Consider the following 14,653-nt stretch of genomic DNA (forward strand, 5'->3'; position numbering starts at 1 on the left):
CCGGGCCTGAACCAGGTACTTTTAAACAGCCAGGTCTTGCATAAACTAACAGTGAGAACAGCAACAAACCATTCAGGGGAATCTGCCCCCGTGATCCAATACCTCTCATGAGGCCCCCCACCTCCAATACACACTGGGTATCACGTTTCAGCATGAGATTTGGAAATGACAGACACCCAAACTTTATCATCCTCTCAAAGGTAAGGACAGTACAACATGATGGTAAAAAGCTTAAGTACCTCGGCCAGGCATGGTAAACCACACCTGTAATCACAGCACTTTGAGAGACTAAGGAGAGAGGATTTCTTGAGCCCTGCCTGGGCAACATAGCAAGACCATGTCTCTACAAAAGAAGAAGAAAAAGAGGCCAGGCATAGTGACATGCACCTGTAGTCTCAGCAATTTGGGAGACAGAGGTGGAAGGATCACCTGAGCCCAGGAGGTTAAGGCTGTGTTGAACCAGGATGATGCAGCTTAGGAGACAGAGTGAGATCCCGACTCAAAAAAGTAAAAACAAAGGCTGAACTAGTTTACACTCCCACCAACAGTGTAGAAGTGTTTCCTTTTCACCACATCCTCTCTAGCATCTGTTATTTTTTGAGTTATTGATAATGGCCATTCTGACTAGAGTTAGGTAGTATCTCAGTGTAGCTTTAATTTGCATTTCCTTGATGACTAGTGAGGTTGAACATTTCTTCATGTTGGCCGCTTGTATGTCTTCTTTTGAAAAGTGTCTGTTCATGTCTTTTGTCCACTTTGTAATGGGGTTGTTTTTTTCTTTTCAACACGTTTGAGTTCCTTGTGGATCCTAGATGTTAGGCCTTTGTCAGACATGGAGATGGCAAATACTTTTTCTCAGTCTGTGGGCTGTCTCCCTCCTCTCTTGATGGTTTCCTTGGCTTTGCAGAAGCTTGTCAGTTTGATGAGGTCCCACTTGTAAACTAGTGCAGCCTCTGTGGAAATCAGTGTGGCGATTCCTAAAAGCCTCTAAAAATCAACCTTCCATATGACCCTGCAATCTCCCTACTGGGAATATACCCTGAAGAACTCAAATCACTCTATAAAAAAGATACTTGCACACGTATGTTTATCGCAGCATTGTTCACAATAGCAAGATCATGGAATCAACAGTGCTATCCATCAAAAGAGGATCGGATTTTAAAAATGTGGTACATATACACAATGGAATATTATGCAGCCATAAAAAAGAACAAAATCATGAATTTCGCAGCAACCTAGATGGAATTAGAGTTTATGATACTGAGTGATCTCTCACAGAAACAAAGATCTGAGTATCACATGTTCTCACTCAGAAGTGGACCTTGAACAACTGTCGTAATACTATAAGAAAAGGATTGACAGTGGCGGGGAAACTATGGCGGGGGCAGGGAGGGGAAGGGAGGTGGGATTAACGGTAGTCAATATCTGTCTGGGGATGGGGGAGGGTGCACCTCATCAACAAGGGTACCTGAACAATGCGTATTTGTATACCTAACCCTTAACTGTATCCCACAATTAAAAAAAAAAAAAAACGTATTAAAATAAATAAATAAAACAAAAACAAAAAACAAACAAAAGCTTAGGCACCTCCAGCTCAAATCCTACGTCCACAGAATACTTTGCCAGATATGTATACATGATATATAAACTTTGCTGAAGTTTAGATTCCTGTGGTCTGCAATACAGGTAATAAAAACCTACCTTGTTTCCTGCTTCCAACCAGCCCTCCCCCACAAAGAGCTCATAAACATTTTCCCAAGGACTTTCTTGAAGAGATCTAAAGTCATCTGGCTTTTTGCCCTGTTAGACACTGTATGTGTGAAGAAAAGTCTGGGAAGCTTGGACCACAGTCAGATTCTAACTGCTTTATTTCTAAACTGTTGGGGTGACTTCTCCCCACCTAAATTTGGTATTAAGTAGAGAAGAACTTCAAGCCAACGGGATGTTTTGCAGCTTACGCATTCCTAAAACAGATCTGTTAGTTCCTTCAAGTTAAATTACAGGCAAAAATTTCAAAGGAATATAGTTTTTTCTTTTTTGCTACTTGAAAAATAAGTGGATCTCCAGCCTCCTTTTACTGAGTGCCATTTCTGCATTATTCATAGCTAACAGAAGGAGAAAATGAGAGAAATGGGAAGCAGCTGGCAGGTGCTCAGCACATAGTCAGAGTGCCTGGCTTCCCTCCTCCCACGCCACACAGCAATCCACTGGTAGCACTCAGATGGAATGAATCATGGCTGCTTGTGTGGATTCTTACTTGGATACAGGTTTTATTTCCCCTAAAAAACTGGAAGGATTACATCTGACAACAAGCCCTGACTCTTCCTAATGCTTTCCAGAATTCCACATCTCTTCTTTAACTTCAAAGAGTACACAGCAATCTGACCTCCATTTTTTCTTCTAATTCACCAGTCCTTCCCCCCTCCTGCCTAGCACGGCCCTTGGGGCAGGTCAGCTGAGTGGCTCCCTGCAGTGCTTCTTTGGGTCCATCTTGCCTGCCTAGCAAAACTGATCCCAAATCAATACAGCAACCTGTCACCTCCATCCTCAACTCACATTTCTGAGCAGGACCAGAAAAAAAGACTCAACTGTGCAAACTGTGCCACAGTGACAATGCTTCTCAAACTTTTCAATCTCAGAACCCCTTTATACTCATAAAAATTACTAAGGGTGGATTTTCAAAAGCAGTTAAATCAGTTTGCAGTTCAATAATGACACAAGCTCCTTTCCCTGGGAAAATCACTGTATTTAGTATGCAGCAGAAGTGCTCTAAGTGTACTTTCCAATTTGCCATATAGAAAATAATAAAGACATATACAGTACTCAGGATGGATTTAATGAAGTGTGTACATTTACTGGTGTTGGTTTTGAGCTGTGAGTGTGTGGTGGTGCAGAGTTCAGTAACCACTCTAGTGACACCGCCTTGCTGTGGGCTGAGGTGCCAGGGGCTCTGCTGCTCTTGTATCCTAAGTGCAGATGGCTGCACAGAGGGTAGTGTGAGAAACATCTTAGTAGTACTATGAAAACAGCTTTAACCTCATGGACACCCTGAAGGGATTCTGGGGATCTCAGAAGTCTAAGAAGCACACTATCAAGAACTACCGTGAGCCGGATGTGGTGGCTCACATCTGTAATCCCAGCACTTTGGGAGGAAGAGGCAAGAGGATTGCCTAAGCCCAGGGGTTCGAAATCAGCTTGGGTAACTTGGTGAGACCTCATCTCTACAATAAATAAAAAAATTAGCTGGGTATGGGGGTGCATGCCTGTAGTTCTAGCTACTAGGAAAACCGAGGCAAAATGATCTCCTGAGTCTGGCAGGTCAAGGTGAGATAACCACTGTACCCCAGTCTGGGCAACAGAGTGCGACTCTGACTCAAAAAATAAAAAAAAAAATAAAAGAACTATTGTGCTACAAAAACTCAGTATCTTCAGTTTCATCGAGGGCCTCAATAGCTTCAGGAAAGTCCTAGCCAGACCCCTCCTCTAATCTACAATTCCACCCAGCTCACAGTTTGAGTCACGCCCTTCCTGCTAACTGACCCTCACTACTCTCGATATAGCTTCCTAAAGATGCTGAGAAAACTGAGAGACCCAGGAGTGATCTTCTTGGACTCTCGCCCCTGCTCAGATCCACACATATCCTTACAGACACTGTCAAGAAAGAGACCTTCTTCTATTCAAAGGCAATGCTCCCCAACTTTGACCAGACCTGCGAACCCTTTCATGTGGACCAGTTTCTACTTTCCATTTCAAGCTTCCCATTCCTACTCACTGTTTCAGCTGCAATTGAGTGGTCACTACCAACCCCTTAGTTGGGAAACCAACCCACAATTTCCTATCTGTATCGTGCTAGGCCTATCTGTTGCATGGATACTGCTGTGTATGTACACTTTCTTAAAATGCCATCTTCAACTGGGCTCAGAGGTTCAGCCTGTAATCCCGCGCCTTTGGGAGGCTGAGGTGAGTGGACTGCCTGAGCCCGTGGGTTCGGGACCCGCCTGGGCAGGCGAGACCTCATCTCTACAATAAAATCAAAAAATTAGCCAGGCGTGGTAGCACACACCTGTAATTCCGGCTACTCAGAAGGCTGAGGCAGAAGGATCGCTGGAGTCCAGCAGGTCGAGGCTGCAGTGGCCGGGAGTGGCCACTGCACTCCAGTCTGGGTGACAGAGTGAGACTCCAACTCAAAAAAAAAAAAAAAAAAAAGCCATCTTCTGCTTCTGTGAGATAACATGGCACTAGTTCTTTTCTTTGTCCATTCTTTCTGTATCCTTCAAGGGATCCTATTCCATTGCCTGCTGAAGGCTTGTGTTCTCTACTTTCTGAGGGGGGACCAAAAAAAAACACCCTGGTATTTATAAAAAAAATTGTATGTTTATTCTTACATGTTTAAATGTCAGTCACCTTCAAAGTACTCTCCATTTGATGCAATACACCTGTCGAGATGCTCTTTTTACTGCTGACAAGTTTTTGAACTCATTAATGTTGATGTCTTTTAGTGCTTCTGCTGTTTTTTTGTTTCACCTCTTCCACATCAGCAAAACATTTCCCTTTGAGGACATTTTTCATCAGGGGAACAAAAGAGTCGCTCAGGGTGAGATTGGGTGAATAGGGAGAGTGGAACATGAGGGATGCTTTTTTTGGGTCAAAAACTGCTGAAAACTGCTGATGTGGCTAAGTATGCTCATAAATCACCCATCATGAAAAGGGGAAACACATTGAAAGAATCTAAAAAAAATTTTTTTTCACTGAAGCTGAATGCAGCCTCTAACAAAAAGGCTAGCTGGCACACTGATGCCAATGGGTTCCTAGAAGGCTTACCTAGCAGGGGAAGCCTGTACTATGAGGGACCTGCTCTCTAAAAAATAATTCCATTTTTTGGGGTCCCCTCAGATAATCTTATTCTTCTATTTTCTCTTGCACGATTTCTCGAGCCTAGGGTGACCAAGCTTCAGATAAATACATACAATTCTGTGTGGTAATAAAAGAGAAAGTCTGTAAGCTTTTCAAACATGAGGTTATCTAAGAAATGAAGACAGACTTCTTACTTAAAAAAATAAAAAGTAGGAGAGAAGAACAAAAGTCTTCCATTTTTTTTCACTACGAGGGTCACCTGTTGGTTTTGTCTGGCAGTTTCCACTGCCCCTCTAAATCACATCAAAATGTATCTGCGATGGGGGGACTCTCAGGCTTGCCTGTCCTCCCTGGCTGTGCTATGGGAATGGTGACACTGGCTTGGCCACATTCATCTGGGCAACCCTGACCACAATGACTAGTCAGAGATGAGAATACCAGCCAAGCTGAGCACAAAGAGGCAATAAGACTCAGCCCTAAGACTACCAGGAAACAAGTCAGTGCAAACCTGGAGCTGCTAGTGGTCTTATAGCCATCACATGAGGCTGACTGACAATAAAGAAAGCCCAGAGAAAGGGAAAGCTGAATGACAAAGAAGTCCAGATTCCAAAGTGCTGTGCCCATAAATCCAAATGCTACTGGACTTTTCTGTTCTAAGAGGTATTAGTCCTTCTTCAGGCAGTAAGTGGGTAGCAAGCTTGTTAGGCAGAACTGAAAAAACCTCAAATAGCTGATCCACAAACCTGGCTCTATGGTCTGCCTGAATGACTCACCCAAGCTCCCTTAACCACTGCTCATGTTTTGATGAATTATCTTCTATGCACTTTCTTTTAGATGGCTGAAATCATACTATATATAACAAATGCTATTTTATTTTCCCTCAAGTATTGCTCATCAGTATTTTCCCGTGCTATCAAAATTTTGTAAAAATCACTTTTCGTGGCTTTAAAGTATTCCTTTAAGTAGATGTTACCATAATTTACTCAACCACTTAATTAACATTTGGCACTTAGGCTGTTTCTGATATCTAACAGGTGTGTTAATTTTTAAAAAATAAGAGACAAGGTCTTGCTTTGTTGTTCAGGCTGGAGTGCAGTGGTGCAATAATGGTTCACAGCAATCTCAAACAGGCTCAAGCAATCCTCCCATAGCTGGAACTATAGACAAGTGCCACTAATTAAAAACAAATTAAAAATAATTTTTTTTGTAGAGATAGGGTCTTGCTATGTTGCCCAGGCTATTCTCAAACTCCTGGCCTTAAGCAATTCTCCCATTTTGGCCTCCAATCAAAAATGCTGGGATACAGGCATGAGACCCCAAGCTCTACTAGTTATCTTAAATTTAACATAGCCTACACCAAATTCTCAATTGCTATCACTCAAAGGGCTCCTTCTATAGTTTCTTCTATAGTTGTTCTCATCTCACTATTTCCTGTGAATTGTCTTCTTGTTCCTTGCTCATTTGTTTAGACACTGTGGTCTTAGATTTGTCTTGAATTGAATCTATCATTAATAATCAATAATTCACCTAACCTTAATTACTCTATGAAGTGAGAACTATAATTTGTATCAAGTTTGAACTGAGGAAATAATAAACAGAGAGGTTACACAACTTGTCCAAAGTCAAAACTCCAAGTGGTGGAGCCCTAGTGTGAACTCAGAAGGCTGATTTCAGAGTATGGGACCATAACCACTGTGATCTGCTGCCTTCTACAGGTCAGGTTTGGATTCTTCAACTGTTGATTCAATTCAGAAGCTTGTGGGTCTACTACCCACACCTGATCTAATCTTTTGAAAGTTTTAAACTTTCATGTGATGAACTCTACTCTCTTTCCTTGATGTTTGTTTTCTTAGGTTTTTAAAGCTTGGGAAGACAGTCTTTCTTCATGCAGAGATCAGAAAAATACTGAACACTCTAAATATTGTTAGTTTTTAATGGTATAATTTTTAAAGTATTTAATTATCAATTCTTTTGGAATGCATTTTAATGTGTGAGTAATGACTTAAATTTATTTTCTTCCAAACAGCTATTCAACTAGCAAAGTACCATCTGCTGAATAATAATAATTTTCTTCCCCCTCACTAAGTCATTTTGGAAAGAATCCTAAGCTTAGATGCCTTTAAAGAAAAATCTACAATACTAGTGGTTCAAGGGATACAGCAATTAAAAATTTCCAACAAATGTGAAAAAATATTCAATCTCACTCTTAATTAAGGAAAAACAAATTAAATGCCACCCCCCCATGTGGTTGGCAGCCTTAAAAGTTCAATACTCAGAATTGTTGGAATGAAAGATGTGACAGAATTGTCAACCCCCCACTCCAGAGACCCAACTAATTTACACTTTATCAACTGTCTCTGAGAACCTTTGTTTACCACCCCCAGTTTTGACCACACAGTGGGGTGTCAAACTTTTGATGTTTGGTATTGTGATGAGTGTGGGTTTAAAAAAAAAAGCAAACTGACCTTTTAATGTTTATATATCGTACTACAAGTAAAAACGAGCACCTTTTCCTATATTTAAGAGACACTGCAATTTCCTTTTCTGTCAACTCCCACTAACTAGACTTAAAAGCTCCAACGTTCCAGCTTGAAAATTTAAATCTCGTGAGTTCCTGAGAACTTTCATTCATTTTCTTAGGGCATTTTCACACAAATCTAGACTATCAGCTACTTGCAGGTAGGTTCTTAATCTGTATTATTGCTGGTTCTATGTCCAGGGCCTTAGAGAAACCTTGATAGCACATAGCAAATCTATTTATTAAATGAATAAATTTATGTCATAATAAAAATCTAAAAACAACGTAGTGACAAGTTATATACGGCACAGATTCTTTGTAATTCCTTTGATCAGCAGAATTTATTTCTCCACCATTTGAATGTGGGCTGGCTGTGCAATTTGCTTTGAACCACAGAATATGGCAGATGTGTTGTTCTGAGGGACCTGGTCTGAAGAGACCTTGCAGCATCTGTGTTCTTGGTCTTTTGGAATATTCCTGCCATCATGAGAAGAGGTCCAGTCTAGTGTACTTTAGGATGAGAGGCAACTATGAGGAGACCCAGTTACAAGATGTTAAATCACTCACTTGAAGGAGACAGCAAGTGACTGCAGACCCACCCAGCGGCATTGCTCATGAGTCCATGCACCCATGGTTGTTATTTCAAGCTTGAGTCTCAGAGTGGTTTATTATGTAGCAACAGATAACTGGTGTAAACTTCAACGTCCATTATGAGACTAGTTGAAGGATACTTATAGGTTATCCACTATAGTCACTCTTTATAACTACAGATAGGAAAAAATCTCCAAGTTATATAAATGAAAAAGTTTTAAGTCTCGAGATCTCAGAATCTACACTTACAAATGTCAGTAGTATGAACACCACCCAATCCTGTGATGCAAGTACTATTACTAGCTGCTAAAGGAGAAAACCAGAGAGGTCTGAAAAGGCTAGGTAGTTGTCTAAAGTTTACACATGTAGTGGCTGGGCTGTGGACTGAAACCAGGAAGTCTAACAGCAAGCCCCATGCTCCCAACACATGATGTTCTACTACTCACTCCAGTACCACCAACTCCTGTTTCTCACTTTCTTTGTTCTACTTATAGCTTACCCCTACTTTTTCTTTATATTCACCCAATACCTATAACCTCAGAATTAATTTCTTGGAATTTCTGTAGTGTTAAATATTACCTGAATGGACCAACCTCAAAGTTCATGATCTTAATCTAAGAAAAATAAGCTAAAAAAAGACTCAAATCCCAGCGCTTTGGGAGACTGAGGTGAGTGGACTGCCTGAGCCTGTGGGTTCAAGACCTGCCTGGGCAACTTGGCGAGACCTCATCTCTACAATAAATAAAAAATTAGCCGGGCGTGGTGGCGCACGCCTGTAATTCCAGTTACCTGGAAGGCTTAGGTGGAAGGATTGCCGGAGCCCAGCAGGTGGAGGCTGCAGTGGCCGGAGCGTGCCACTGCACTCCAGCACTCCAGTATGGGTGACAGAGTGAGATTCCAACTCAAAAAAAAAAAAAAAAAAAGACTCAAAAATAATGTGAGAGAGATCATGACTAACTTTATCAATAGTGAGGAAACAGAGGAAGAAAATCTAGGAGTAGGCCTATTTATCATAAAATCTAAATTACGTAGTTATGTTTGCACCTCTTTAAAAAGGCAACTCGAGAAATAAGTTAGGTTACATGCTCAGGAGATAATAGTATACAGTACCAGCCAAGCTCACCAGTAACAACTGCCTGTGAACAACTGCATGTGAAGTTCTAACTAAAAAAATTCTACAATCAGAATGTAATTATATAATTACAATAACATGGGTAAAAGTTTGCACACGTTATAAAAAAATCCTACAATCGGAATGTAATTATATAATTACAATCACATGGGTAAAAGTTTGCACACGTTACAAAAAAACTTTAAGGGTTATTTTGAGATTCTGGTTGTCAGAAGTATTTCTTATTCTCTTACCTATTCTTTCTATTCTTCGAAACTGCTTACAATGATGATATATTACTTTTTATCAGACATTAAAAGAAAGTTTCTCCTATATACAAAAGAAATTTAATTTTAAACAAGTGTTTCTGAAACTTGACTCAAGTAAATACATAAAACAAATTCATCAAGGAGACAGTTGTTAAAGTTAAATACATACATACACATGCATACACAAATGTACATGCATTCACACACATATAGATAAAATAGCAAAAATTAGGAAAAGCTAAATTTCTAAAAGAAGACTGGATAAAAATACTATAAAATCTTTAAAGCTAAGCCAGATCTATGTACTGATATGGAAAGATGGTCAAGACACAATTCTATTAACAATGACATTTAGAGAATAATTATAAAAGAATGTTACCTTCTTAGCTAAATGTTTCTATAATTTTTGAATTCTTACAAAATAATGTAACTTTGTAATCATTATTTTTAAAAAGTAAATTTTGGAGAAAATATGCATATGTATAAAGATAGAGAAAGATATGGAAGGACAAGCACCCTATTCAGATTCCCTCCTCCACCTTTTAATTTTTTTAAGTTGGAGTCTCACTCTGTGGCTCAGACTGGAGTGCAGTGGCTGCTTCTGGCCACTGCAGCCTCAACCTGCTGGGCTCTGGCGATCCTTCCGCCTCAGCCTTCCACGTAGCTGGAACTACAGGTGCGTGCTACCACGCCCAGCTAATTTTTGATTTATTGTATAGATGAGGTCTCGCCAAGTTGCCCTGGCGGGCCTCGAACCCGCGGGCTCAGGCAATCCACTCACCTCAGCCTCCCAAAGGCGGGGGATTACAGGCTGAGCCACCGAGCCCAGCTCACTGTTTTTTTTACATGGTGGTGGTAGCTCAGAGAGCCACGTGGACACACCAGAGTTTAGTAAGGCAGTGGTGACTGCATGCTTGAGGGTGAATGCTTTTAAATATTCCCCTTTGATGGTAGCAGGTCGTTAAGGTGATTGGGTGGTGGTCTATACTCCACATCATCACAAAGGACCAGGTAAGTGTAGGTACTGATGTCAGAAGATGAACAGCAGGCAGATGGGTGAGTTAGTCACATCATTACTGTGTTTATACTGGGTCCACCTAGATAATCCTAGATAATTTTTCCTGTCTTCAAAGTCAGATGATGAACAATTTTAGTTGCATCTGCAACTGTAGTTCTCCTTTGCCAGGTAACCTAACACAGTCATAGATCCTGCGGATTAGGATGTGGTCATTTGGGGTGGGGGTTGGGAGGTAAGCATTATACAATTGCAGTTTTATAACTGTATACAGTTTTTTTTGTTTTGTTTTATTTTTGAGTTGGAATCTCACTCTGTTGCCCAGACTGGAGTACAGTGGCATGCTCCTGGCCACCACAGCCTCGACATGCTGGGCTCAGGTGATCCTCCTGCCTCAAGCCTTCCAAGTAGCTGGAACTACAGGCACGCGCTACCGCACTCAGCTAATTTTTTATTTATTGTAGAGACATGGTCTCGCCAAGTTGCCTGGGCAGGTCTCGAATCTGCGGGCTCAGGCAACCCACTCCCCTTGGCCTCCCAAAGTGCTGGGATTACAGGCCCACCAAGCCGGGCCTTTTTTTAAAAAAGTTTTAAGCAATAGTTGCCAAACATATTATATGTTAAAATGGGAATAAAAGATAATGTTAAACAGAGTTAATCTAAAAAAACCGGATAAAAATCTAATGTATCACTTTTTTCTTTTACAGCTGTTATATCTTAAGAAAATTTTGTCTAACCTAACTAAGGTCATGAAGACTGTTTTCCTTTTGAAGTTTAATAGTTTAGGACCTTATACTTAGGTCTACATTCCATTTTTAGTTGTTTTGTTTTATTTTTCGCATATGAGTGCCTAATAGTTTCAGCAGCATTTATTGAAGAGACACACAAGCAACAACATGGATTTTTATAAATTTCAAAAGAATTATGCTGAATAGAAGAATCTCCATAATTCCATTAATATGACATTCTGGAAAAGGCAAAATTAAAGAATCAAATCAGTGATTGCCAAAGACTGGGGGAGAAAACTGACTATAAGGGGTATAAGGCAACTTTTGGGGATGATGAAAAATATTCTATATCTTGTAGTAGAAGTTACATGACAAATACTCTCCAAGTCTGTTAAAACTCTGAGACCTACACAACTAAAAAAGTGTGAAATTCACTCAATGCAAAATTATTCTTCAACAAACCTGACTTTAACAATAATCAAATGACAAAGTGTAATTTGCTTTGCAGGTTCTTAGACTTTCCGAACCATAAAAATGTGAACTTGTATTAAAAGTAGCAAAGAAACCAAAAGGTGGAAGACTAGCAAGTTATCACCAGTCTGTCTTCCTCTATTGTCACTGCTCCAAAACAAAAAGAAGAGAAGCTAGAAAGAGTGAGTACTAGAAAGGGCATTATCCAATAGCCATAGGCTAGCTTTTCAGGCTAGTGATCTAATTATTCCACAAATAAAACAAACAAACCTGAAGCTAAGCCTAAGAAAAACTAATCAATGAAATAATACTTACCTTTAGAGTCAGCATTTGGGAACAGCCTGTTCCATGGCACCTTATTTTTGTGTGGAAGAGAAAGCAAATAGTTTCTAGCTTTTAAATTTATTATACAATTCAGGTCTTCTTGTGATGGAGATCCAAGAATACCTATCAGATAAAATAATTAGTTGTTAATTATCAAGACCAAGGCAAGAGACAACATACATGGGACAGAATGAACTCTGGCTATTAACATCTCACCAGCTCCCAATGCTTACCTTTCTTAAACAGTTTTTACAAAAAGGTTCTTAACATTTTACATCATGGAAGGGTAAAGTTTACATCTACCACAGGGTAAAAAGAATGAGAACTTTTCTTGATTTTTTTTTTTTTCCTAAGTTAGAGTCTTACTCTGTTACCCAGTTGGAATGCTCACGACCACCCTAGCCAGTATCGACCTTCTGGACTCTGGCAATCCTTCTGACTCAATCTTCTAAGTAGCTGAAAATACAGACATGCGCTACTATGCCCGACTAATTTTTTATTTACTGTAGAGACAAGGTCTCATTAAGTTGCTCGGGCTGGTCTTGAACCTGTGAGCTCAGGCAATCCACTCGTCTTGGCCTCCCAAAGTGTTGGTTACAGGTTGAGCCACCGAGTCCGGCCAGAGCTTTTCTTAATTTAAGGAACTGACTTTGCCTTAAACCATGGGCAGGCAAGCTATGTAAATCTAGCCCTTGAAGGACTCCTTACCCAGAATGTGGTTCAGCTGGTCGAGATAATGTTTCCCTGGAAAGATGGGCCTGTTGGAGAGCATTTCTGCCAAGATGCAGCCTACAGACCAAATATCAATGGACTTGGTGTAGCCCTGCGGGAAAAGGGAGAGAAGGCTGAGAATGATATCTGATGTTACAGGACACGAGACCTTGTGTGATAGGCACATGGCTCATAGAAGTTTTAGTTTCTCCTTTTACTCTATAATTTAAAAATACAAGTAGACAGCATGGGAAAACAAAGTGACTGGTTTTTTAATGAAAGGCTAAACAACCAAGGTTACATAGTTTATTTCACTCTTCAAAGCTGACTCACTTATTAAATTAGAACTTCTGAAGTATACGCCAGTCCTTATTTCAAACAATTTGGGAAAAAGACTCAGAACTGTTATAAATTGAAGTTGGAAAAAGTTGATAAACCTTGATCTCTGAAGGGAAGGGGAGGCATGTGCTGGATCCATCATACTTTACCAATCCCTATTTTTAACATTCTCATCTTCTTTTTCGTTTTAGGCATATATTTTCTTTTAAAGGAATCTTGTTAAAGGTAATGGAAGGATCCTGTTTAAATCAAAACACTGCAAAAAAAGATGTTTCTCCAAGGAATGTAAGTTGAATTTTATGAAAAATGTTAGGTATAGTGACCCACAGAAAAAATGGGGAAACAGACAAAAAAGAAATTTCAAGTCAAATATTAAAATTTAGAAAAACAGAGTGAACTTGTTTTGAAAAAACAAAGAATCAGCGATCAGTTCTACAGTGATGATAAAATGGGACTGAATTTTAAAACAATTCTTCCTAAAACTTGTGTATTCCAAAACAACATTTGCTTTGAGCCAAAGCTAAATAAAGGGAAATACTGATAAGGGAAAAAAAATAAGTAGCTAAAAGGTATCCAGGGATCCTGAGAGGAATAGCTGTTCGAAGTCTGAGACAGGGAAAGTACAAGGTGAAACTGGAGCTTCTAGTGCCCAAGGCCAGTGGGGAAAATATCAAAAGTAGCTTCTATCTGCTGAATCTTGGACAATTTGAACATCAAAGTACACAATAGCAAAGATGGACTATAAACCACTGAATAAATAAATGGAGATAACCAGATGTGCCTTCTTTTTTTTATTATTATTATTTTTTAAGAGATGGGATATTGCAGGGCGCAGTGGCTCAGGCCTAAAACTCCAGCATTTTGGGAGGTCAAGGTGAGAGGACTGTCAGAGTCCATGGTTTCAAGACCAACCTAGGCAACTTGGTTAGACCTCATCTCTACAATAAATAAAAAAATTAGCCGGGTATGGTGGCATGTGTGGTGGCTGAGATGTAAGGATCACCTGAGCCCAGCAGGTTGAGGCTGCGGTGGCCTTGAGTGTGCCACTGCCTTTTAGCCTGAGTGACAGAGTGAGACTCCGAATCAAAAAAAAAAAAAAAAAAAAAGTGATATCGTGCTGGGGTTATAGGCGTGAGCCACTGCACTCTGCAAGATCTCATTTCTTAAAAAATAATTTAAAAAATAAGGCACATCTGGTTATCTCCATTTATTTATTCAGTGGTTTATAGTCCATCTTTATCATTGTGTACTTTGCCCAGGCTGGTCTTAAACTCCTGGCTTCAAATGATTCTTCCACCTCAGGCTCCAGAGCTGCTGGGGTTACAGGCATGGGCCAACCATACGCAGTTCCAGATGTGCCTTCTAATATAATGTACTGAGAAGAAGGAAAAAAAAAACATTGCTTCTGTGGTATTCATGCCAAAAATGCATGACACAAAACTTAAGGGCATTCTACAAAATAGTTCACCTGCACTCTTCAAAAATATCAAGGACAAGAAAGACTGAGAACTTACTCCAGATTAAAGGAGACCAAAGAAACACAACTATGCAATGAGTGACTATGGACCGGGGGAGAGAGGGTAGTTACAAAGGCTATTATTGGGATAATATTCACAACTTGAATATAAACTGTGCATTAGATATTGAACCAGTGTTAAGTTTCCTGATTTTGAAAAACGTTCTGTGGTCATGTTAGAGAATACACTTGTGCTCTAAGTCAGA

The 14,653-nt window shown here is 40.0% G+C and overlaps 1 protein-coding gene across 2 annotated transcripts in view; it reads right to left on the minus strand.

The window, feature by feature from the left end:
* Positions 1-14,653, minus strand: part of MAPK1 (mitogen-activated protein kinase 1) — a 113,380-nt gene that overhangs the window by 20,245 nt on the left and 78,482 nt on the right. For both annotated transcript variants that reach the window (XM_008063101.1, XM_021715048.1), the window contains 2 exons: positions 12,590-12,704; positions 11,873-12,004 (listed from right to left, as the gene is read on the minus strand). In XM_008063101.1, the coding sequence (XP_008061292.1) occupies positions 11,873-12,004; positions 12,590-12,704 (247 nt within the window). The remainder of the gene's footprint in view (positions 1-11,872; positions 12,005-12,589; positions 12,705-14,653) is intronic.

This window comes from Carlito syrichta, unplaced genomic scaffold (genome assembly GCF_000164805.1).
Source record: "Carlito syrichta isolate Samal-C Ts95f unplaced genomic scaffold, Tarsius_syrichta-2.0.1 Scaffold306579, whole genome shotgun sequence".
Classification (NCBI taxonomy): domain Eukaryota; kingdom Metazoa; phylum Chordata; class Mammalia; order Primates; family Tarsiidae; genus Carlito; species Carlito syrichta.